Source organism: Sceloporus occidentalis, unplaced genomic scaffold (assembly GCF_023333645.1).
Source record: "Sceloporus occidentalis isolate IW3139 unplaced genomic scaffold, rSceOcc1.0.p SCAF_6, whole genome shotgun sequence".
NCBI lineage: Eukaryota > Metazoa > Chordata > Lepidosauria > Squamata > Phrynosomatidae > Sceloporus > Sceloporus occidentalis.
This window is the reverse complement of record NW_028316986.1, coordinates 85676078-85702273: the sequence shown is the minus strand read 5'-3', so window position 1 is coordinate 85702273 and position 26196 is coordinate 85676078. Positions and strand designations below refer to the sequence as shown.

At 39.5% G+C, this 26196-nt stretch overlaps 1 protein-coding gene across 4 annotated transcripts in view; it reads left to right on the top strand.

The window, feature by feature from the left end:
* PHACTR2 (phosphatase and actin regulator 2) overlaps positions 1–26196 on the top strand; it is a 71199-nt gene that overhangs the window by 21248 nt on the left and 23755 nt on the right. For 2 of the 4 annotated variants that reach the window (XM_089530254.1, XM_089530253.1), the window contains exons 2-6: positions 6830–6997; positions 12253–12333; positions 15452–15610; positions 17977–18222; positions 20166–20703. In XM_089530254.1, the coding sequence (XP_089386380.1) occupies positions 6830–6997; positions 12253–12333; positions 15452–15610; positions 17977–18222; positions 20166–20703 (1192 nt within the window). The remainder of the gene's footprint in view (positions 1–6829; positions 6998–12252; positions 12334–15451; positions 15611–17976; positions 18223–20165; positions 20704–26196) is intronic. The other 2 variants (XM_089530256.1, XM_089530257.1) reach the window with 2 other exon arrangements.

Here is a 26196-nt window from a genome sequence, read left to right as displayed (position 1 = left end):
GCTTTTCCTGCCTTTTCTTGGTCATTGCATACCTACTCCATTACATCCAATATTCCACCTTCAGGTACAGCATTCTTGATGCATTCAGAATGGCTGGAAGCACTTTATCTGTAAAACTGGACACGTTTTTTTGAAGATATTTAACAATATTTAACAATATTTTTGGTCTTTTGTTAACCATCTATTGACTGTCTTAAAAAACAACAACTATGGTTTATAATTCCTTACACACAATGCATCTGCAGCCACTGATAAAGTATGGGTTAGCAGCAAGATTAAATGGAATGATCCATCTGAATAATGTGTTAAGCTGATTGGGAGAGTGGGAGAATCTCCATTTTGGGCAATTAGTATGCCAGCAGCAGTATTAAGGAATACAAGAACACTTATTTTAATGACACATTTTATGATGTAAACATTGTTTCTGGTTATGAATGCCTTGCTATCCCGTGCAATGATGGAAATACTGCTTTGGGGGAACATAAAGCACAGAGTTGTGTATGTCCTTTGCAGACTCATGTGGACAGTTCCTATTTTGTGCCCTTGCACATGCACAGCTCTTTGCTTTATGCTCACCCAAGCCAATATTTCCAGCTTTGTACAGGACGCCACATGGAAGGCCACATCCAAAAATGGCAAACAAACAAATCCATGTAGGTGTAACTACTTGCTTACTTCTGAACTTTTTGTTTAAAAATGGATTTTTGATGCTGAGTAATGGAGGGAGTGCCTGTTATCCCTGTAAAAGATGGATTGCTACTTCCCAAAGCTTCCTGGAATTACAGTTTATTCTTTATTTTGACCAGCTGGCTGGGGAGTTAAAATCCAAAAAAATAATTTTCCTATACAGTCGGCCCTTCTTATGCACGGATTTTTTATACACGGATTCAAGCATACATGGTTTGAAAATGTTCAAAAAAAGTATAAATTTCAAATATCAAAACTTGCTTTTCCATTTTTATAAGGGACACTATTTTGCTATGTCATTATATTTAATGGGACTTGAACATAAACGGATTTTGTTATCCATGACAGATCTTGGAACCAAATCCCAGCAGATAACAAGGGTCCACTGTATTCTGATTAACTATACAGGTTGGGTCTCCCTTATCAGAAATTCTGAAATCCAAAATATTCCAAAAACTAAACCTTTTTTCATGGCTGGCTTTGCTTTCTGCTGGTTCAGTATACACAAACTTTGTTTCATGCACAAAAATATTGTATAAAATTACTTTCAAGTATATGAAACATAAATGAATTTTGTGTTTAGATTTGGATCCCATCTCCAAGATATTTCATTATGTACATATATGCACATACAGGTATTCCAAAATCCAAAACATTTCTGGTCCCAAGTATTTTGGAGAAGGAAGATTCACCTTGTACCTGGTGGATGAGGAAAAGTTCTGTCATATGAGGCCAAAAAGGCATCTAATTCAGCAGCCTGTTTCTAGTCCCCCATGAATTTGTTTCCAGGCCACCAACATATTCCACCACTTAATAGTGTGATTAATAAAACACTTAATATTTCCCTGTCCTATTGCCAATTAGTTCCCCTGGGTGGTCCACAAATTCTAGTATTATGAGTGCGATAAAAAGACTTTGGCACACCCAGAACTGTTTTCTGTGCTTTGCCACATTGCCAGTATTTTGTTACATGAGACATTCTTGCTTACGTAAACTTACTTGCCTGTTGTCAGTGATGGAAACAGAGCCATTACTAGTGTCTTATGCACTATGAGAGTAGCAGTGTATAAGAAAAGGGGCAAACTGGCATTAAGTCATAGGAAAACAAATGGAAAACAGTAGAGCAAAGCTTCCACTTTCGATAAAATTTTAACCCCTGTAATCTCTTCAAGATGTTTGACTGGACTACCATGCCAAGTGATATTAGGCCTTGACAAAGTGATCCTCCCTCCAAGTCCACTTAAAACTTTCCTAAGCATAGCGGGTCTTCCTGATAGTATTGGCCAGGGGCTGCTTCTGGTCAAAATCTTTCTTAGTACACAGATGTACCATTCCAAGGGTGGCACCCAGTTCAGTGCAGATCACATGATCTGTCACTGTGCTAAGAGCCACATGAGTTAAACTGGTGAAGAGAGTCAGTGTCAGTAGTATCTTGCTCAATACAGTCAGCTCTCCATAGCCACAGGTTCTGCATCTATGGATTCAAGCATCCACAGCTTGAAAACCTATTTAAAAAATCAAGTTGCCTTTTTAAAAAATCAAGTTGGAGGGACCCCCTGAGAGCCACCCGGCCCAACCTCCTTCTGCCATGCAGGAATACATAGAGAATCCTGGAACTGGAGGGGAACCCCAAGGGCACCCAGTGCAACCCTCTTCTGCCATGCAGCAATACATGGGATTCTTGAGTTGGAGGGAAACTCCGGGGACCATCCAGTCCAATCCCCTTCTGCCATGCAGGAATACATAGGATCCTAGAGTTGGAAGGGATCCCAAAGGCCATCCAGTCAACCCCCTCCAAAAAAATCCAAAAGGCAAACCTTGATTTGCCATTTTAGATAAGGGACAACATTTTACTACACCATTGTATACAATGGGTCTTGAGCATCCACAGTTATTAGTATCCACTGGAGGTTTCCTGGAACCAAGCCCCAGGCAGATACCAAAGTCCCACTGTAACATTAGGTGAAAACTGAGCTCGGCAGAAATTTTTTTCTGTGCAAGAATTTCTTTGTATTGCTAAGTCCACATACTTGTAAATAAATCCTATAGTACCAATGTCCAAATACTCCTTTTCAGACAAGAGCATTTTTGTAGTTTTAGAGTTCAGTTGAGTGATGAGCTTGTGTATGCAATGACCTTCTCCCTAAAGCGTCTCCCAGCTTTCCACAGCCTATTTTGGGTGCACACAAGGGGCTAAGGGGGATTACGCCTCTCTTGCTTCCACTGGATTCCACCATTGGAGAGCTCTACTGTTAGATCATTGCTTCTTTTTTTTATACCGTATCTTCCATTTTTAACAGCTGTTGTGAATATTGGCTATTGTTAGTGTTGTCGTTCTTGGAAGATAGTTATGAAGAATACACAATGGTAAATATAAACATGCCTATTGATTCTAAATATTTGTGTAGTAGTCATTTGTTAATCTATGGTGCTCTTCAAGCCTAAGGAAATTCTCATTAATAAATGAAAGCTTAGGCAATTTGACAGTTCACAAAGTCAAAATTTTCCACCACACAATGCATCCAAACAATTTCCTAGAGATATAGATGTGGAAAGAAAATTGTGCATGACCTGGACATTTTACACATTAATTGCAGCTTCTATTGCATTGCGCTTTTCACTATCCAAGAACTGTCCAATATGCAAAGGCTTATGTTATAATACATTTGTTTGTCTTTAATATGTTGTAAGATTGCTCTTGCTTTTGCTTCGACAGACTGACATGACTACATAACTTCAATATGAATTTGCATTCCATGGAAGGTCAGGATCATATGTAATATTCTCCGTAAAAATGAATCCCCTGGAGCAGTCAGGACAGATTTAACACAAGAAAATTTTGTCTTGGAAGGCAAGCAAAGTTGCCAGGTTTCAAACAGAATTTTGTGGAGGTGGACAAATCAGGAAAAAAAAAGAATATTTTTAAAAGAACCAAGGAACAAATCCTTGTGTACTGAGTAGATACTTTGAAAATATAAAGCTAAGCAAATTAATGTGGGACATTATTTTGGACTTTTGGAAGAGCAAACATTGTCACTTGGCAAATTTTCCATTGACAGGTTTCAAGGTTAGAAATAGCAATATCAAGGTGTATATATGACTCCTGTTTCTATCACAGTCATAAGGAAGATGAATGAACTGTACCCACTTTCTCAGTATTAAGGCAAAAGTCAAGATTCATTTGCAAGCACAGCTACCTACACTTTTAATCTCTTCTCTAGCAGGAGGCCTAATTAACATTTTGCAGCATTGGGAGCCCCATCTGGAAACTACTATTTAGCCACCCACATTAATACCCAGGCTTTTCCCTTTCCTTTAATTAAAATGCTGTCAGAACAATTAGCTCATGAAGGAACTTCCTGAAGTTAACAGTTGTATAGTGAAGAAAAGAAAAATGCATGAACTCAGTTGTATGATCTACGATTGACACTTCCTCTTTTTTGATACTTTTACCTGCTAGTGATTTTGTTGTATCTTCCTTTTTCCAAGAAGTAAAACGAAATAGGTGAGAGAATATGTTGATTTTATGCTAGATTAGCAGCAGTAACAACTTTATTATTTTTTTTAACGAAGAGGATAAAACCCTTAGTGCTCACACCTCAGTGTTCTTTCTATTTTCCTGTGCGCTTTCTCTTTGATCCCACATTTCTTATCTTCCTCTCCCTCCACCTTGGTGCTTATGTGGTCTTTTGCCTCTGCTCACTCTCCCTCCTACAAATTACATCTACATCTCTCTCTCTCTCTCTCTCTCTCTCTCTCTGTGTGTGTGTGTGTGTGTGTGTTTGGGAATCAGCAAAGCACCAGGTGGAGCTGCCACAGCTACTTTCATTTTGTAAGATCTGAGCAAGACAGTTGGTGACAAGGGTTCTTAGCAGTCTTTCATTCATAGGGGCCTCATAATTCAAAGTTGACTTGATGGCAAATAACATCAGATATTAACATCACAGCCATTCACAAGTTCTTCAGAGAGAGGCTCCATTCACATATAATGCTGAACCATTGTTTAGCATTACAAGAGCAAACTACACTGAACTTAGGACATAGTGTTAAACTGTGGTTAAACTAAAATGGAAGCTTTTGGTTTCATTATGGCCAGCCTTAAAGAAAGTGAGGGAATGAAGGGAATGTACACGCTCAAGACTCCATTGGTGCATCCTCCTGATACTGAATAATGGGTTAACAATTACATGCAAACCAAGCCGAAGCAATGTTGTTATTATGAACTTGGATACTACAGAGCTCTATAAATTCACTGATGGTGAGTTGGGTTTATGAGTGCGTCAGCATACAGACAATGTTTGTATCTCATCACATTTCACCAAATGCAATGTTTCTCAGTCACACATTCCACTGCAGAGCATGATCAGGTCCACTACTGCTGATTCCTGAATGATATCTATAGGTGTAATAGCATCCTCCCTCCCTCCCCCCCCCCCCCCGCCTTCGGCTGAGTTTCATTGGCATTTGGTACTCCTGGCTGTGACAAGGAATGATAGGCCTGTGTTTTCTTGTTATTGCTTATTTGATAGCCAAGGATACAGGACCAATATCTGTATCTATGGTGAAATTTTATTGAGACACAAATGCACACATTAAGACACAAGTTAAATAATCAAATGTAGAGAAATCAAGTGATATGGATGTACAGTGCGTCCTCGCCTTACGCGGGGGATCCGTTCTGGATCCCTCCGCGTAAGGCGAATTCTGCCTATGCTCGAGCCCCATTGGAAATAATGGGGCTCGTGCGCGGTGGCACGGGCGCGTGCGGGGCACAACGGGCACACGCACCCATTCAATTGAATGGGACACGCCGCCCCTTCTGCCCCGTGCACGCGGCGTGGCTTGAGCGCATACGCTCAAGTCTGCGTATGGCGCGGGCGCACTGTATAAACCATGTCCCAGACAAACACACTCCCTGACTTACCAGGAGAAAAATTTGTAGTCCAGGGACAGAATGTAAGTGACACTAGGTCAGTAATGATATTGATCAGGTTTTCGTTTCCCAGTATCACACATGCAGACTCTGGGAATACTGGGAACCACCAGCCAGTAGAGTTAAAGTGTTGCCTGGTAGGTGGACCAGGAGTGAAGCTGCTGACTAGTTTTCAGTTCAGCTGGGTGTTAGTAAAATAGGGACGTCCCTCTACCCCAGCAACCCAGGCCTAGTTCTCTTCAGAGTGTCATCCCAACTACTCTCCCTGCAAATGAAAATTGTACTAAATATTTAATCTCCATTTGTCACAACTTTGTACTCAGTTCATATGGGATCTGGATCCAGGAAGCAGGTAGGCTGGTGGTGTTGGCTGGGCCAATGTATTGGTAGGAGGTCCCCTTGTGGGATTTTAGGAGTGTCAGCAGCAGCGATCACATTCAACTCTGGGCAGTGTTGAGTTTGGTACACCCTCAAGTGACAGGGGAGCCACACAGTGGCATCTACCCATGTGAAATCCTGGACCTGTCATCCCTGGTACTGCCTGGAAAACAGGCTTCATATTAGTTCATTGATCAGCTGGTGGGTTGGTTGATGCCTGGATCTGGACCCATGCTGGCACGAACCTGTCATGCCCTGTACCCTGGGATGGACTGATTGAGATAATGAAAATGGGACACATCCTTATGTACAGCTGTAGCCAATAAAGTTGTGGTTTTATTTTTTCAAGTTATGTGTCTTGGCTGTTTTGTTGCTGTAAGCAGACTAACTTCCCCTTGAATCCACAGTGTGAACTCAGACTCTACTAGATGTAGAGTTCCAGGAGTATAAAATCTGATTTTAAAATTAAATATGCTAGGCTTCATTGGTGACAGAATAATCTTGAAGTTTTTTTTTAAAAAAACAAAGCTAATGGAACTGGATTTCAAAGTGCCAACTCAGTATCTATTGCTGTTTTGAATGGTTTTAGCTAGAAGGTACTGTTTATGCTTTCTTGTAAGTAGATACTTTTATAAAAATATTATTCTTGTTTTAAACTAAGTTTCAGTATTTTTAAAAGGACATTTAAAGAAGCATCGAGTGTACAAACAAACCCTCTGGAATGTCTCAGATTTTCACCTACAGGCTGAAGTGTCTCAAATTAAAAACAGGCTGCTGCTCCAGGGGTTTCACTAAAATAATTCACTTCGTTTTCCTCCTTTGTTTCCACAGTTGATGGGATTGACAAGGCATCAGTTGCAACCTCAGATGGACCAGCCCCAGGTTCCCGGACTCCTCCTTTCAAGAGGAAGGGCAAACTTTCTACTATTGGCAAAATCTTCAAACCGTGGAAATGGCGGAAAAAGAAGACAAGTGAAAAATTTATTGAAACATCAGCAGGTATGACTTAGCACTGATAAAGGGCTTTTTGTTTCTTTCTGAAGCCAGAAAAAGTTTATAATCTGTTTAGTTGTTTCAGTTTTAGGCCTAAAACTAAGGAACCTTGCAGTTGCTGCCCCATAGTATGTGCATGTGATAAAGTACTGAAAAAAATTGTTGAGTGCATGTCTTATAGATGCTGCTCACTAAGAGAGCCAGTGTGGTGTAGTGGTTTGAGTATTAGACTATGACTCTGAGAGAGCAAGGTTCGAATCCACACTTGACCATGAAAACCCAATGAGTGACCTTGGGCAAGTATACTCCCTCAGCAAGAGCAAACTCCCTCTGAACAAATTCTGCCAAGAAAACCTCCTAATAAGGTTGCCATAAATTGAACTGACTTGAAGGGACACAACAACAATCAGTCACCAGTACAGTTACAGTGTGATTAGAAATGAAGTTACCTTTGTGCAGCTGGTTGTGCAATTCATATCCTATGCAGGGGGCAGCAGCAAGACAAGAAAAAACAGATGTTCCAAAATATTGCCAGGAACAGATCTGATATTCTGCTCAGAAGATCCAATCTTCTACTCAGATTTCATTTCCTTATGTAACAGCCAGCAGTATCCCTTGTCAAATATTGGGGCCAAGATCTAGTGATGGAATGAGCTCCATCAGTTGAAATGAGAAGGAGGTAATTCCTTCCCCACCACCACTACCACACAGGACTTCCTCCATAACCCTTGACACCACCTAAAACTCTGCTGTGGAGGGTTTTCCAGCTGCCCAGAGTAGATATTGAGATTCTGTGGGGACTTCAGGGGGAGGAGGACCAATCTCTCACGCAGTTTTGTTGACAAAGCTGAACTGGATAGAGATGTACACCACTGGGTCTTGGCAGAATAGCAAATGCCATCCCCCTCTTCAAGTGAAAGTGTGCAATATTAAAAAGGGGGCACTAGGGGAGCCATTAACTCTGTCATTATAGTCTGTGTTCCAAATCCTTTGACCCTAGTCATCTCAAGCTTCATACTACGTGCCTTTTTCAAAAGCCAGATCTGCGAAATATGCTGCACAATAAAAATCAGCTGTCTACCACCACTTCTACTTTAAATAGAATGTAATACAGTGGTGTGCTTGGAGGCATCTGGTGGAAATTTTATTAATGTGTTTTATTAATTTAGACCATTTCTACCCCACCCATCAGTCAAAAAGGCTCCCTGAGTAGCATACAAAGTTGTTTATTTAACAGTCTCCGGCCCACAGGTTTACAGTAGAAAAAGACACAAAAGGAGGACTCCCTCAGTGGAGGGAGGACTGTACAAAAGCAGATGGCAGCGGGAAAGAGGATTAAGGCCCTGTAAAGGCCGGCCTGGTGGCGGAGTCACTAATCCTCTTTTGCAGACCCTCCTACCCTGAGGCCTGCCATTAGCAACAAAACAATACACATGCAAATCACTCCTGCCTTCCCAGTTTCACACAGTATATATATATATATATATACCCAACTCCTTTCCAGGCAAGCATTCTCTGCAGATGCCAGCCACAGATGCTGGTGAAACACAGGAAGAAACTCTTCTAGAACATGGCCACATAGCCCGAAAAACCTGCAAAAATATGCAACCTATTACCTTGCATTCCTTTACTTGGGTCCTTTCAGCTCTTTCTGTGGACTGATTTCTAACTTGCACTAAAGGCACAGGTGAACTAATGTACATTTAGTCTCATTACATTCATTTTGATATTTATTTATTTATTTATTTATTTATTAGACATTGTGTGATTGTTTATCCGATTGTTATCTGATATTTGATTTGATATTTGATATCTGATGTTTTTTAATTTCTTGCCTGCTTATTTTTATCTAATTCTATCGTGTATTGTTTTCTATTGTTTTATATGTATTTTGTAGAATGTATACCATTGGCGGGTTTCATTTTTATCGATTTTGTTTGTATGCACAGTGCTGTGTAAATTTACACGCTATATAAATAATAATAATAATAACAATAACAACAACAACACAGATGCACAATGCCTGGGAACACTTTCCTGAACAATATAGTCTTCAACTCAGTTTTGAAACTGGCGAAAGAAGTGATGACCCGTGCTTGTGGGGGAAGGAGGTTCCAGGAGTGAGGGGCAGCAAGCGAGAAGGGACGAATCTGGGAAGGGGCCGTGGAAATCCTAGGCTGGGACAGCAGACCTTGACTGCCAGAATGGAGGGTACGAGTGGGAATGTGAGGAGAAAGAAGTTCACATAAATAAGGAGGGGCCAGCCCATGCAGGGCTTTAAAAGTCAACAGCAGAAGCTTATACTGAATATGGAAGGGGAAGGGAGCCAGTGAAGGGATGATAATAGAGGGGAAACATGGTCAAAGCAGTGAGTGGATGTAATAATGTGTGCAGCTGAATGCTGGACAGAAATTAAAGTACGGAGGTGAGAGAGAGGAAGCCCTGACAGAAGGAGGTTACAATAATCTAGTCGGGAGACAACCAGAGCATGGACCAGAGTCTTGGCAGTAGAGGCCGAAAGAAATGGATGGATTTTAGCAATATTATAGAGAAAGAATCTACAGGCCTTGGCTGTGGCCTGGATCTGGGGGATACACGACTGAGAAGAATCAAAAATGAAACCAAGACTGCAGGCTTTGTAGACGGTCGAATAGAGATGTTGTCAATGGAAACAGAAAAGGAATATTGAAGGGTGGACTTAGGTGGAAAGACAAGAAGCTCCATCTTGGACATGTTGAGCATCAAACGCCGATGGCATTTATTACATTACATCTTGTTTGGACTTAAGCAAGGTTTGGGGTGGGGTGAGGGAAGAGTACACATGACTGTTTTATAATTAGCTTGTGAAATGCAGTAAGTGTCATGGCTGGAAATCCCATTTTCTTACAAAAATACATGGTAAACCATCACACTGTGTCAGCTTCTGTACAGACAGCACACCATATGAGCAGTTAAAGAGATTGCTGAAGAAGCAATAAGGTATTTTACATATAGGTCATGTGTATCCTCAAGAAGGACACATGCAGTCTGCTACTTGTATAGTGGAGGGCAAACAGGTCTCCCCATTTTAAGATGTTCAGTTTTTTTAAAAAAAAAATAATCTTAGAGCAGTGGCACCTGTAAGAAAGGTGTAGCTCTTGATTTCCCTCTATAGTAATGTTGGGAGAGAAAAGCCATTGAAGGCCTTAACCCCATGCTTTGCTTTCTTTCTTGGGATAAAGAAAGAACTTCATAATAGTACAGGGAGATGTACTATTGATGTCCAGATTGTAGGAGGAAGGGAGGATTAAACCTGTGAGCAGATGTGGCAGGTATGTTGTGAATGCAGGGAGGGGTGTGTGTGGGGGGGGGGGCAGGGAAGTGATAGGTTCCAATCAGATGCCAGAGTTCTCAGATTCTACACCCTGTACTGAGTCTCCCCAGGTCAATACCATCTCAACTAGGTGGACTGCCACCACCTCTCCCTGAATGTCCTCTCAGCCTGAATCAGAGGAAATCCAAACCTATAGTGACCCTGCACAACTCTAAACACCAATGGCCCAAACAGCACCCACTGGCTGAGAGCTTTAGACAGAAAACCAGAAAAAGCATCATGTAATCAAATGGTTGTTGGGTGCCTTGAAGTCGTCTACAACTCAAGGCAACCCTAAGGCAAGTCTATCACAGGCTTTTCTTGGCAGGATTTGTCTGGGGAGGTTGCATTTGCCTTCCTCTGAGTCGAGAGAGTGTGACTTGCTCAAGTCATCCAGTGGGTCTCCATGGTCTAGCAAGTCTGGATTTAAGAACAGGAACATTCCTTGCATACTAAGATAAAGAAGATGAACAGGAAATCAAGAAAGAAAAATGACAGAATGATGACTGAGGACAGATGGGATAACTAGGATGTCACAAGTCATCTGTATATGCTTGAGGCTTAATATGAAAGTATTCTGTTTGCTTATTCAGCCATTTTAAGCACTTGCTGTTTGTCCACTGGTGTCCTCTTCTTAGCGGCTTAAGAGATCAGATAAATATGGAGCATAGTGAAGGCTCAGAAATACTGGTGGGAGAAGGTGATGATGAATGTGTGAAGACTGAAAATTGAACTGGCAGAACTGACCTAGAAATGGTAAAATGAAACTATTCCTTCAGGACTTGGGTAGAGATTGTACTGGAGGAAAATAAATTGCCCCAATGTTTCCCAATAATGACAGATGAGTTAGCAGAAAGGTTTCAATGAGCAGAAAAAGAAATCTTTTAAGTATCACATTTAGAACACTGATTCAGCAATTACATTTTTTGTTTAAAAAGTAGGTGTTACTAAGTTGCATCCAGAATAGAAGTCAACATGGAGAAACAACAAGCCATCAGTGATGTTATGTACATTTGAGTTATTTTAGACTGAAATATTGTAGCAAAATTTGAGGGGGGGGTCCGTTATTCTGGACATGGTTGGCTTTCCTGTTACATAAGTGACTCCTGGTGCTTCACATCGTATAGGTCTTTTGGATAATACATGCTTCCTTCTAAGTATTACACCTCCATCAGGGCCACTTTCCAAGTTCTGGAGATTGTTGTCTGTTCTTCCATCTTTCTGTCAGCAGACATGTGTTCATTTTTTAAAATCAAACATATATAGCATAGTACTTGGAAACTACAGAATATGAGTATACAGAACATTATATATTTCTCAGATTGATGCATCATAGCATGCGGGAGATTAAAGAAAGTCCCTGTGTGTAGAACATAGAAAGTATTGAGGCTTTGAAGCACAGGGTAGTAGTTTGAAGAAACATGTTGCCTACAAGTTGGACAGCCCAGCTTCAAGATCAGTTTGTATATTTATCATAACATTTCCTAGTACTAGAGTTTTCAAATTACTACATAATAGCTTCTGTCTCAGGAATTTCCTAATTTGTCAGATTGTAAACTATGCAATTTCTTTCAATTTTCAAGAACTATGTTGCACATTACTTTATAATGTCCATTTATGATATCACGTAGAAATAATCTCTTCCTGTCATGTGTAAATGCAAACTATAAAGCCTGACCAAAGAATGTTTGAAGCCAACATTCTGAGTTTGCTTAACAATTATGTCATTTTTTAAAGGAAAGCTGCATTTTTCAACATAGTATCAAGCATCATTATTGTTTTGTACTGTACACTGCTCCCTTTCTCCCTATTTAATAAAATATTTAAATATTTGTATTTCATTTCACAACTGCTAAGATTATTTCACTGAATAAATGTCTAATCTTTGTCTTTCATTTCTTTTTTTAAGTGCTGGAAAGAAAGATATCAACAAGACAGAGCAGAGAAGAGCTGATAAGGAGAGGTGTCCTGAAGGAAATAAGTGAACAAGGTACAACAATTAATGTTGCTTGTAACTTTCACAAGTTGCTGTTTAAATAATTAGCATTATTGTCCTGCTGGTCTTTCTATTGTTTTAGCCTCACTTGTTTTCCTGACCGTCAAATGGGCCTGGTGGTACAGTGGTTAAATAACTGTACTGCAGCCACTCACCCATAAATTACAAGGTTGTGAGTTCAATCCCAACCAGGGGCTCAAGGTTGACTCAGCCTAGCATCCTTGTGTAGGTCGCTGAAATCAGTACCCAGCTTGATGGGGGCAATTAGGTTACAGTTGTAAACTGCTTAGAGACTTCTCAGTGCTGTATGAAGCAGTATATAACTGAGGCTGCTATTGCTATTGCTACCATGGCATCCATTTTGTGCATAGCCATCCTCAAGCCAGCCACTTCATGATAGTGCCCCAACACTTCTTCACAATTCCATATATGCCCACAATCCAAAACAATTAAAGACATCTGATCTAATAGACAGGCATGTATCCTTTCTAACCCAGCTATCACTTCCCTGGATAGAAATGATATATCCATATCTTTTTGTGACAAAGTGATACATCCATATATTTTTGTGACAAAGTGATGCACCCATATATTTTTGTGACAGAAAGGAAAGGAGAAGAGGTGGAAGGAATCTAGCAGCAGCCTTAAGACTAACTGGTGTATTTTAGCATAATCTCACATGAATTCATTTTTCTCAGATACAAGATGGAGTTAAGGTACCAAGTATATACATTTAGAAGTTACATGGTTGTGAGGGTGTGATCACAGATTAACAGGATATCAGAAAGATGCAGATTACGATTTTAGCTATAACTTTTAAAAGGGTTGTATGAGATGATGCAACTAAGAGTTCCTTTATAAATCTAAACTGCAGTTTGTTCCATTGCTTAGTGTTTGAGAAACTCCATTGAACAGCACCTTGTATTATTGACTAAATCTGTGCACATGCATACATCCATATTGACATGTTAAATTGAAGCGAGGAGGTAAGGTTAGAAATGCCATGTATCCAAGTGTTGAGTAAGTTAGTTGGGGCTTAGAGACGCTATTGATATCTGCTGATTTGGAAGCAACATTTGGCAGGCATCAAATATTCTACATTTTGCCTTTGCCGCAGATGACAGAAACCTAATAAAGAGCGCCTTTGAAGTTTGGTTAATCACATGACTGTTTTCCCCCTTTTCTTTTGTAAGAAATCTTGTCATATGCACATTACATTCTGGGTCAAGTGGTAGTGGATTAAACAGCTGATTGGTAGCTAAAGAGCTTAAAGGCAAGGGACAAAAAGGACTGCATTCTTGCTTCTCTCACATTATGTGTGGAGTGTACCAAACTAGTTACTGAGATTCTACAGAAAAATGCCATTACCACCAAATGACATTTTGAGAAGAGGTGGATCCATCCTATAAAAAGCTTTTTTTAAAAAAATCTACTAAATAGGCAAGTCCCAGTCTAAGATTGGATTCCAAACATTTTTTCATGCCCAAACATCCAATAGTGTTCCCCAAGCCTATGGAGAGGGGCATGCTGGCCATTTTGATGCATTTGGGGTCATTTAACACCTCTTTATCCATTTCAGGGCCATGTGTTTAGGTGCCTTCAAGTCACTACAGATCTTTTAAAAAGTAAGGCAACCCCAAAATGTAGCAAAATGTCATGAGCATCCCCTAGAGGTTTAAGGGTGCTATTGGCCATTTGGGGATTCCAAAATTTGGTAGATAGAGATGTGTTGTTGTTGTTGTTGTTAACTGCTTTCAAATAAATCTCAACCCATGGTGACCCTGCTGATCAGACATCTCCAAGATCCCCTGTCTTCTACTCCTCTGTCCAACTCCTGCGAACTCATACCCATGATCTCTTTAATAGAGTCCATCCATCCAGCATGTGGCCTTCCTCTGGGGGGCCAAAAAAAGAGTCTTGGATTTGTATGTGGCCCATGGATTGCACTTTCCCCTCTTTTCTAATTGTTTTCACACAGACTTTTCTGTAGTCTATTTCTTGAAGTTTGCCAGGTTAGTTGGCTGGTTTTCGTTTTGTAAGCGGCACAGGAAGCAGAAAGGTCTGGGGGGGGGGGCAGACAGTGGGTCACAACAGAAGAATGCAGCCCTCAAAGATAATGTATTGAAGAACTAAACATTAGAAAATAGTAAGTGTTTTAGTGAACTATATTAGGTGAGGTTAGGTGAATCACAGGAAATGTATAATCTCTCTCTCTCTCTCTCTCTCTCTCTCTGGGTCTCTGCACATGTGTGCACATGCTGTTCTCCATTTCCCCAATCCAGAAAGAATGGAAGATGTAATGGGCAATTGTCCCTTCAACAATGCTTGATCTCATTTTGCAAACTTATATAAGCTCCAACCCAGCTGTCAGACAGATCCTGAACAAGTGTTTACATACACGTGTCCTCCCCCCCGATAGTCTCACATACTAATAGCAGGGCAGTGTGCTGGTGGGACTGAAGCTCCCACCTGGCTCACTGTCACCTCTGCTCTTGGGACCCTGGGGATAATACAGAAAATTCCAAAAGCAGGGCAGGGAAGACCCCATGACATGAAAGACTGACCCACACAGTTCCTTAGAACTGTTGGCAGTGTGGGGATATGCTGGGTGGAAGATCATCCTCTTCTTCCAAGGAGACCTCCAGTTCTAAGCCTAGGTAGGGCTGAACAATTGTAGCTATTTTGTTATATTTTCAGAATAAGCTTCATCTAATCTTATCTTTCTATGTATCTCTTGAGCACCCTACATAGGTCCTGTAGCAACTGTAACTAATTGTTACAGGCAGGTGACTCCTGTGTTTTCCTTAAGAGTATTAATTTCTGGGCCAGCTCAACAGTCTCTCCTCAAGCAGACTAGAACCAGGGTGGAAGGCAGTTCTCGTAGCTCGCCTTCTGATGTAAAGTTCCCCACCACTTGGTTTATTTTCCAAATTGACTGTTCTGTTATGTGTTTAGAGATATGTGTCCCGAGCAAATCAGGTAATGTGCAGCAGCAAAATATTTTATCAAATCGTGTGATTAATGCCACTGAAAGTATTTATTTCGAAAAGTGGGAAATCTGTAAATAGGTGGCTCTTAACTACACTGTCAAAGTTAGTCAGTTTTTTTTCAGATGGAGATGTAACAGTAAATTATGAAACCTCTAATGGCCACACAATAGTAATCACTGAAGAAGCCATACAGGAAGAAAATGTCATAAAGACCCCAGAAGACAAAAGCTCCAAACTGGGAAAAGTATCAGCTCCAGAGGAGAGAAAAGAGGATAAGAAAGGTAATTTAAATACAGTCCATCTGGATTTATTCCTCACTTACTACTGTGGCTATACTATCTAACATAAAGGATGTATTTTGAAAAGAACTCTACCATAAGGAGCCTAAAGCAAAACTTGTTAATGCAAATAGAACCATGAACGTTTTATTATTATTTAATTTTTATTTACGATATTTATATTCCGCCCTTCAGCCCTAAAGGCTCTCAGAGCGGTTTTGTAGGAAAGATCTTGCTATGGAAGCCTTTCTTCCTCCCAATACAACAGCCTGGAATCATAAAGGAAAGCTGAATGATGGGAGTTCTAGCAGAGATAACAGAAAGTACACAGAGCACAACTATGAAATTCATTACCACAGACTGTAATGGTCACAGAGTAGGAAGATTAGAAAATATAATGGATAATAAACCTTCCAGTGACAAATAGTCATCATGGTGATATATTACAGAACAGTGATATTATCCACAATTCCAAAATCCAAAATTGTCCACATGGGTGGCTGACATAGTGACACCTTTGCTTTTTGATGGTTCAGTGTACACAAACTTTGTTTCATGCGTAAAATGATTTAAAAGATTATCTATAAAATTAGCTTCAGGCTATTTGTATAATGTGTATACAAAAATAAATACATTGCATGTTTAGACTTGGGTCCCATCTCCAAGATATCTCATATGCATATGCAAAAACTGTCTTCCAAAATCCAAAACAGTTCTAGTCCCATGCATTTCAGATAAGCGAGAGTCAACTTTTACCTCTACTATCAGAGGCAGTATTCTTCTCAAAACCAGATCTGGACACACGAGCAAGAGAGTGTGCTTGCACACATGCCCTGTTTTATGGGTTTCCCTAAGGCATCTGTTTGGTGAATGTGGGCACAGGTCTGATCCAGCATGGCAGTTCATATGTTCTGATACAGAGAGAGTACTCTAAAAAAAACGATTAAAAGACAGATGACCTATCACAGGATGTATATATAGATGAAGATGGAGATGAGATTTCTTTTTCACTTAAATTTTTTTGTGCTGCCATAGATAGGTTTATATGCTTTTGTTGTCATTTCTGTTTGTTTGTCCTCAGTTACCACTGAGAAATTAAAATTTGCTATAAAAACTAGGTCTGCAGTTCTGCTTATAGTTAGGTCCCCAAAATTATGTTCCATCTCAAGGAAACATGAATGTAGATAAGTGGGTATGAGATTCCTTATCTGATACAGGCAATCTTTTCTCATGTAGGAGTTGATTTTGAACAATACAACACATGATTTTAACTATTGTAATGAATTGTTGAGTGCTTTGGTAATTAGACCTTGGCAGATGGGTAAATAGAGCACAAAATGAGTTAAGAGCAAAGACATTCCAGCTAAATAATTCTAAAAGTGAAATCCTTCTAAAGGTTGTTGTCTCACAAAAGCTTTCTTCATGGCAACCAACCAACAGGCATGTTTTAAAAGAAGCTCTTCACTTCTGCTAGGATAATAAGAATGTGTTGACAGGTTTTCATCTGCTCGTATTTTGGGTAAATTGTTCTTGAGTGCACACTGAATAACAGCTCATGCCCTGGATCTTTTATTTATAAATCTCATCTGTTACATATAACAACCAGTTATCTCCAAAAACCCCAAAGCAGGAAAAAAACAAAAATAAAACACACCTGTGTGTATCTGGCAACTTTCTGAGCATAAATGGCTGTTTGTTTGATGCAAATAAATTGAACATGATTTGAAAAGCCAAAACTTGTTGTTCCACCATAGCACTGTACTACTGATGAGAAAGTAAAAACATTAAATTGGCTCAGAATTGGTAACAAAATAATTAGTTCAGACTATAAATAATCCAATAAATTAAAAGATATTTTTCTTAAAATATTAAAATTGTTAAAATATTACAAAATGGGCATGCTTGCATACCACCTCCTCTAACCATGTTACTCATGTGGTATACCATCTGTATTTCACTGTCTTAACAGACTTTTTGTTTTTACATACTAATTGCTTGTGATAACAACACTGTTTAACCCTTGAGAATGGATTATTGATGTAACAAGATGGTGAAAGATTTGAGGAAGGATTTCTTGTGAAATATTTGCAAAATAGCATGACTTGATAGTGGCCTCTGTCCACCTTTCCTAAATAGATTGCTATTTTAAAAAAGCAGTTTTTTCTATTTATGCATTTCAAATGTCTGTGAATCTGGGAGATGAACAGGCTTAGATAATTGGGTGCTAATTTTTCCTTTTGTTTGAACAAAAAAATGATCCTCATTCTCAAGAGGTGAGGGCAACACCAATAAGTGTACCTATTTGTGTGTCTGTCTCATTGCCCATTGTTTGTTTGTCTGTTCCTTTGTCTTCACTTTCTCATTCATAGAGAAATCTAAAGGTCCTGAAATATCAGCACCCCGTGCTCCACCACCACCACCACCTCCTCCTCCTCCTCCTAAATCTAAGCCTAAATCTAAAAAAGCAACCGTACTGCCAAAAAATGCTACTGCTGCTACCACTAGCCATAAGACTAATGAAGTGCCACATGCTAAAAAAAGAGGCAAAGCTCCTGCTAAGCAGGCTTCTACCCTTCCTTCCAAAACAGCAAGCCGTAGTGTAAATCGAGAAGCTGGTGAGTACTACACTGGTTGTTCCACAGTGCATGCTGTTCATGCCAGCATTGGGGTGCACGGCTTTGAATTTGTGGTGTTTGCTGCTTGCTTTAAATGTCAGAAGTGCTGCCGACTGTGTTTTTATGTCTCTCTCTGTCTGTGGTCAGTTACAAAGGCCTGTTACAGACAGCCAAAATAAAGCTGCTTCGAGTCACAGTGGAGGTATGGTGTTTCAATGATGCATGTGTCCCAAGAGTCCAGAAGTCGCACCAAAGCCACACTCCAGCCCTAAGGACTGGAGCGTGGTTTTGGTGTGGCTTCTGGACTCTTAGGACGCATGCATCATTGAAACACCATACCTCCACTGTGACTCGAAGCAGCTTTATTTTGGCTGTCTGTAACAGGCCTAACTCTGCACTGGTGTGTTCTAACTCTGTCTACTCTAAAAATACATTTAATATTTTATCTGTGCCATTGCCTATGATAACACATCTTGGCCCATGGGCTGCAGTAATTACAGCTAGTGCCAAATGGGATGCAGCATTCCCCAGTTGGTTGGTTGCTTTGCTTGATTAAAATATTTATATTCTGCCCTTTGGCTAAAAAGGCTCTCCAAGCAGCTTACAAATTGTTAATCAAAACTGTATAAATCTGACTAGAAGTTACAACTGTATAAAAACAGACAGATGTCAACTGTGGGCTGTATATATGATGGTATTGTGGCTATTGTATCTTTTTATGCCTCCACAACATATGCAAACACATGCTCCAGTGTAAGCAAATTGCTCCTAGGGCTTCTTTTGTGGTTGTTAAACTCTTCATTCGGGGGAAAAAAAGTTTACTACAGTACTGTGTATTCCCTCACCCCACCCAGTCAACAAAGTCTTTTGAAAACACAGTGACAAAAGGGCTAAAATGTAATTAGAAATATAAAGGGATTTGGCTAAACAATTGCATACCACTTTCACAAATTACCAAAATACAGTTCATTAATATTATACTGTGGATATAAGAACATTGACATCTTCACTTGTTTTCAGTAGGACTTGACATCTTTCTATACAGAAACTGTGTGAGCTAAAACACAATAAAGGCTGGATTCTTTCTGGCTGCTTTCTTATTTTTAATCCACTACTCACCAGATGTTTCATAATCACACTTTGAAAAATATTGTGACAACAAGGAAGGTGAAAAACCTATTCCTTTTTTAAGTGCCCAAGAATCCCAGTTTTCATTGAAAAGCTCAAGAACAAAAGATGGCGAATTTTGAAAAGCAAACTAACAGCCACTGTGCATTTTGTCTCAATAATAACTGCTGAAAACATTTAAGCTGTTCATGGCCCAAGCACTCTCTGCATTTGTCAATTTTCCTGGTTTTCTGTCTTAGAAAATATGTAGGGGATGAAAATTCCCAGGTCTTTGCTTGTCTCTTCTTCCAATGGCCAGTCTGAGCTGGTACAGTATATGCTCAGTTTTTAAATTATGGGTGAGCCACTATGAGTAAGCTGTGAAGTCAAGCACAAATTCCTCTACCAGCCTTAAACATGGCTAAGTATCACATCAATATCAGTGCTAGCCATAGTTCTCATTAACTTCTTAAGATGTAATTGTGATCCAGGCAATTGCTTCAAATGCGGGTTAATCAGAAACCATGTTTGTTCTTAACTATAGCTAACATCAATATCAATATTTTGCTTGAGGCTAGCAGAGAATAGTCAAAGAAAATTTATAGAAAGTCAAGGAGGGAGTACATGCACGGGAGTCACTGATCAGCTGTTAACTGTTTGTGTGCAAAAATATTTATGCACTGTTTACACAGATAGGTGGTACAAATACTGCCTATTTAGCTTCAGGTTTTTGACATTAAGTCTGAAAGTCATTGTACAAATGTCAAATCTTAATGCCAAAATGCAGTGTTTTAACAATGTTTCTGCGATGATGGTGTTATGTTCTCTTATTTCAGCTAGTTCCTCTAATTTTAAAAAAGTGCATGTTTCAAAGTCATCAACTCCTTCATCCACATCATCCCGCCCTAAAACCTCCAAAGAGCCAGTGTCAAGTAAAACAGGCACAGGGACATCCAGAGACAAGAAGAAGCATGGAAAACAGGTGACCATGCGAACTCCTACAGATGAGGACATTTCTTTAGCCTCAAGCATGAAAGCGGAAAACTCAGAAACAAAGGTGAAAGACTCTAAGCCAGAAGAGCCTCTTCATGTTATTCCTGAAGCTGGAGACACAACACAACAGACCACAGCTGTTGTTCCTCCCCCTCCTCCTGCTGTTCCACCTCCTCTTCCTCCATCCATCCCATCTCGCTCTTCAGGCTCTCAGCCCACTAGTTTCTCAGACGCACAAAATGTGCCAGTTAGCACTGAAACAGGCCCGTCTGTTCCTGGCACAGATTCTAATGATCTCGATACAAAAACTGAAGCAGACAGTGAAAGCTCTCCCAGCAATGCTGTCTTAGACAATAGCCTTGGGGGAGAAGACACAGAATGGTAAGACACCATGCTCTTAGTTAATTATGATTGTTTATAAGGAAATCCTTTAAGATTTGGGGACATAATGGAGTAATTCAGGAAAATGTTCATATACCTTGTAAGGTTTGAGTGTGTGTGTGTGTGTGTGTGTGTGTGTGTGTGTGTGTGTGTAAATCCAGAAAGATGTTTTTCTAAATTCTTTCTTCATTCATATTTTGAATTATATTTTCATTACTACATGTCAGATTGGGAGCAGAAAACACTGGTGCGATTTGTAATAAAAGAGAGAGAGAAAGAATATTAATCAGACTGTCATTCAAGTTTGATAGTCAAATCTATTATCTGAAAGTTAAAAAGAAAGAAAGAAAGTTTGCAAGTAGGTCTGCAAAGTAACAGTTCACTTCTTTGGGGAAATATTTTTCCTGCAGTTTGCTCAAGATTTTTCTATGGCTTGCTCATTTTGTAAACTTTGCTCATGTTGGAGGTATAGTGAAAAAAAGATAATAAAGTTCATAGTTCTTTTAATTAGTGGTCAAAGATAATGGGGTGTGATAGTGGCCACATCATCTTCTAGATGGGGCATATACTAAACAGGTCATGGTTCCCTGACTGCCCCACTTAAGGTTGGTGGTCAGCATTTTAAGTAGGCTGACTAAACCTGCATGCCTGAAGGTGAGATCACCAGAGAGTGTTTGGCATTATGAAAGCAGCTGGTGGAGTACTGACAAAGATTGGCAAGTATGCCTGTTTCTGAGACCTACCTTGCAGATGCTCACGTTCAGAAGGAGATGTCCTTGGTAGTGTTCCTATCCTAGTGGATGCTTACCAACAACTTTGCTTTATCTTGTTTACTGAAACATGAAATTAACATTCTGTATTTTTGTCCCCTACTGTGTTCTGTGCCTTGAAAGAATTAAGTATCCCTTTTGAAAAGTGTTCAGTTATCCTGTGATTTATATATATTTGGAGCTCTTTCTTTGTGTGCACTGAATTAAGACATAAATACAACCAGTTCCTTCATAAGGAATGTTCATATTGTACATTCAAAATTAATTATATAACCCAGGAGTTGGCAACATGTCATTGGAAAACCATCTAGATACCCTCCCTGAAAAAAGTGTGCTGTGCCCCAGAAGTGTTGGCACACTGGATGTCATCTAAGAGTATCATGCTGCCTTTCTATCATGCAGATCAGGTTGTTGTTTTTTTTAAGCTATGCATGTTTTCTCACCATTGATGAGTGTCATCTGAATTCTTGGATTCTCAAGAAAAAATACTTCAATAGTCACTGGCAGCATGGGGAGATGAAATATTGTGGGTAATTCTAGGTAATAAGGACTATACTATTATATAGGCAACAGAACTTTACCAGAGAATATGAAGGTATTTATGTGAGGTGTAGGCATTTGACCCTTACAGATCAGAGGTTCATCTGCTTCTTCCCCCATCCATGTACAGTAATTCCTTCACTGATATCTTAGATGTCAAGAAACTATAGTTTTCTGTTATATCCACAGCAAAATTTAAACAGTGTACAGTTAGGCCACACTGAATTCAAACAGTGATATCATTAGTTGTGAAGGCAGAAGAGGCAAACATTCCCCAGAGGCAACAGCAGGTGATGGAGGCCAGGAGGGTGACATGAAAAAGGCTGAGGATCAGGACCTATCATAGCCATACTGGTGCTAACAGCAAACACAACAGCATACCCTTCCTCTGCCTTGTTTCTTTTTAACATTTAGAGAGGTTGAACAACCAGGTACACCATGCAGCAAAGCACCAAGACTTCAGGTTCACCTGCCATTTTTACAGAACCACAGAATTTTAGCACTGAGAAGGATTCAAGGACCACCTAGTCCATCCCCCTACTAGTACAGGTATCCACAGCTACTGTATCTCTGACAGATGGGCATCCTTCATTTCTCCAGGATGCATCCAAGCCCCACATTGGGCCACAGGCAGTGTACAAACAAAAATGGTGAGTGACTTTGCCAGCAGTTTGCTTTGGCAGGTGTTTGGCTGCCTGTTGTCTCTAAAGGTAAAGCAAAAAAGAAAATGGGACTCTGTCTGGCTCTTCCTGTTACCTGGTAAGCATGGGAGGTCTGTGGAGTGTTGAGGGAGAAAGTAGCAGCGCAGAAATGTGCTGGGGGAGAAAGAGAAATTGATGTCACACATTGGAAACTGGGTTCATACTGGAAGGTTGTCTTACGGGAGTCTCAGCATGGCCAAACTGTTGTTACTTATACATTAAGAAACTGACTGCTTTTGCATTGCTTTGAGGTCTAGAAATTTGCATTCTAATTGGATATAGAAGCTGAGATCTTTAAAATCTTTCACACAGAGTTTATTTAATAGTGGAACTCTACATGGATGAAATTCTAAAAAAGTAACATTTCTGTCATACATCTTACAGTGGCAGCAGATGGGAGAATACGTGTTATTCTGTACTACTCAAGAATTGGTCCAGTGCTTGAGGAACTAGGCCCGTTACAGACGGGCATAAAGTATGGACTGGGTCCGTATTAGAGTTAGAAAGGGGCATCCCTTCCGGACGCCCCTAACCCTAATATGGACCGATTCTGTACAAAATGGCGGCGCCTGTTCCATACGGGGGCCGCCATCTTTACGTAGCGGATGCGCTGCATCTGCACGTCGTGCGGCGCATATGACGCTGTGAGTGCACCATTGGCGCCTCGCTGCATCATATCCGCGCCGCAATGAGAAGCGCCATTTTGGCGCTTCTTATTTGTAGCGCGGAGGAGCCTCGCGGTTTGGACGCTGGGGCTCCTCTGCGCTGCAAATGGCGATGGCGGCAGACCGCCCCTTCTGGGCAGTCTGTAACGCACCCTAGTAAACTTTTTTTGTCTTCATAAATGATTACCTATCAATAAGACATTGGTTAAGGGAAAGGAAAAAATAAACAAATAAATAGAAATAATGGCCTCAGGAATTAGAACTAGGCAAACTGCACAAGGGCTGCCACAGAATCTCTCCAACACTCGTAGAGACTCTGCAGAATTTATATATAAACAATCAGACATTAATGTAATGATATTGCAAGAATTAAGAGAATTTAAGAAAGCATTTAAAAAAGAAATAAGAGAGGAATTAAAAGAGTCTAGAGAGGAAATAAAAGCAGATTTGAGGAAAGAAATAGAAGGTCTCTCGAATAAAATGGATAAGATCGTAGAAGATCTGAAAGATCTAAGAACAGATGTTGAGCAGCTAAATATAAGAACAAAAGATGTAGAAAGGAAAGCTGAAATAATGACCCTTGAACAGCAAATAAGTAACCAAAACATATTGGTTCAAGAAATGAGACATAGAGAAAGATGCCTGAAACTGAGCGGGGTCCCAGAAATAGAAAAAGAACAACTGTTTGACCGTATAATTCCTGAATTAGCTGCTTTTTTAAATATGACCAATGAGATGTTAGACTTACAGATTGAGAAAATCTTTAGGATTAATTCTACAGTAGCTAAGGAAAGAAAAATGGATAGAGATATTGCAATATGTTTTACTAACGTTAGGCTAAGAAACAAGGTCTGTCAACTTAACCATGTAAGCAAATTAGTGATTGATGGGAAGGAAATCGAGATCTATAAAGACTTACCCACACAAATTTTGAGAAGAAGGCAGGATTATAAATTCCTCACACAAGCATTAAGAAACTTTGACATCAGATATAAGTGGGAAAAATTTGAGGGGGTATCCTTCATGTACAAACAGAAAAGATACAAAATCAATTCAATAGAAAAGGCGAGAGACTTTTACAGAAGAGTTCTAGACAAAAGAAAGGCTGATCAGACAACATATAAAAGGAAAGACATGAATGGGAGAGTAGAGGAAAATAAGGAACTGGCGAGAATTACTCACGAAGAGAAAGCCCCTGCCGAAAAAGGGGGAGAGAATTTAGAAGAAGAAGAGATCGGTTAAAAAGGAGGAAAAAGAAAAGGAAGGAAGGAAAAAAACATGAAGTTGAAGGTTGGATCGCTTAATGTCAGAGGGTTAAATAATGCTAATAAAAGGAAACAAATATTTCATTATTTGGAAAAAAGCAATTGTGATGTTTTATGCGTACAAGAAACTAAAATTCAGGAAAAAGAAATAAAATATTTAAGAAATCCTAATTTAGGTTATATGTTTTGTTCCTCTGACAAAAGGAAAAGGAGAAGAGGGGCAGTTATTTATGTTAAAAAAAAATATGATGTTAAAGAATTATTTAAAGATAGCAAAGGCAGATATATAGCAATTCAAGTTACAGTATTAGATCAGAAAGTAGATATAGTTTGTGTGTATGCCCCGATGGAAAAGAAGGATGTTTTCTTTAAAGCATTAAATCAGGATCTAAGAAAATACACAAGTGGTAAAGTACTACTCGCAGGGGACTTTAACGGCGTACTGAAGCCCATTAGGGACAGGAGCTCAAAAAAGAAAATTCTAAGAAACCAAGGGAAATTGCCAGGTAGCTATTTCGATTTAATGGAAGAACATGACCTAACAGATGTATGGTCACACTTATATGAAGGGAAAAACGGATTCACGTTTTTCTCAGAGGTACATCAGTCATCATCAAGAATCGATATGTTTATGAGCTCAAAAGAATTACTACCCAAAATAAGCTCAATGGAGGTAGCACCAAGGTATATTTCAGACCACAATATGATAGAAATCAATATAGAACTCAATAAGTGTCAAAGAAATCGAACTTGGAGACTAAACGAGGAGCTTATTAAAGACGAAGACTATGTAAAACAGCTGAAGAAAGAATTAAAGACTTTCTTAGAACTAAATGACACGCCAGAGGTTAAATATAAAACAATCTGGGACACCTGTAAAGCAGTCATGAGAGGACTATTGATAAAAAAGGCCGTTGAGATAAAAAGAACTAAAGAGAAAAAGGAAAAGGAGAACGAACAAGAATTAAAAAGATTAGAGCAGGAGACAAATTTACATCCAGAAAATAAAAAACTTAGAATTAAGTATGAAGCAGTAAAAATGAAAAAATATAAACAGGACATGGAGGAAGTTATTAAGAAAAGTATGTTTGCAAAACAAAACTATTTTGTACATGCAAATAAACCAAATCGTTGCCTTGCACGGAAATTAAAGGAAGAGAGAGAGAAGAAATACATTACTGAAATTGAATACAAAGGGAAAAAAATCACAAAACAAGGAGAAATTAAAAATGCGTTTAAAGATTATTACACAAACTTATTTAAAGAAAATGTAGATGTTCCATTTCCTATAGAAAAGAGCAAAAAATATTTAGAGAAGAACTGCATTAATAAAATTAACGAGAGACAAAAAGGAATATTAAATAATCCTATTTCAGAAGAGGAAATTAAAGAAGCAATTCTACATCTAAAACCAGGGAAATCCCCGGGCCCGGATGGCTACACAGCCTTTTTCTATAAAACATTTAGCGCAGAACTAACTGAGATTCTGTGTAAGACCTTTAATAGTATCATTATAGATGGGAAACCAATGTCTTGGAACACTGCGAATGTT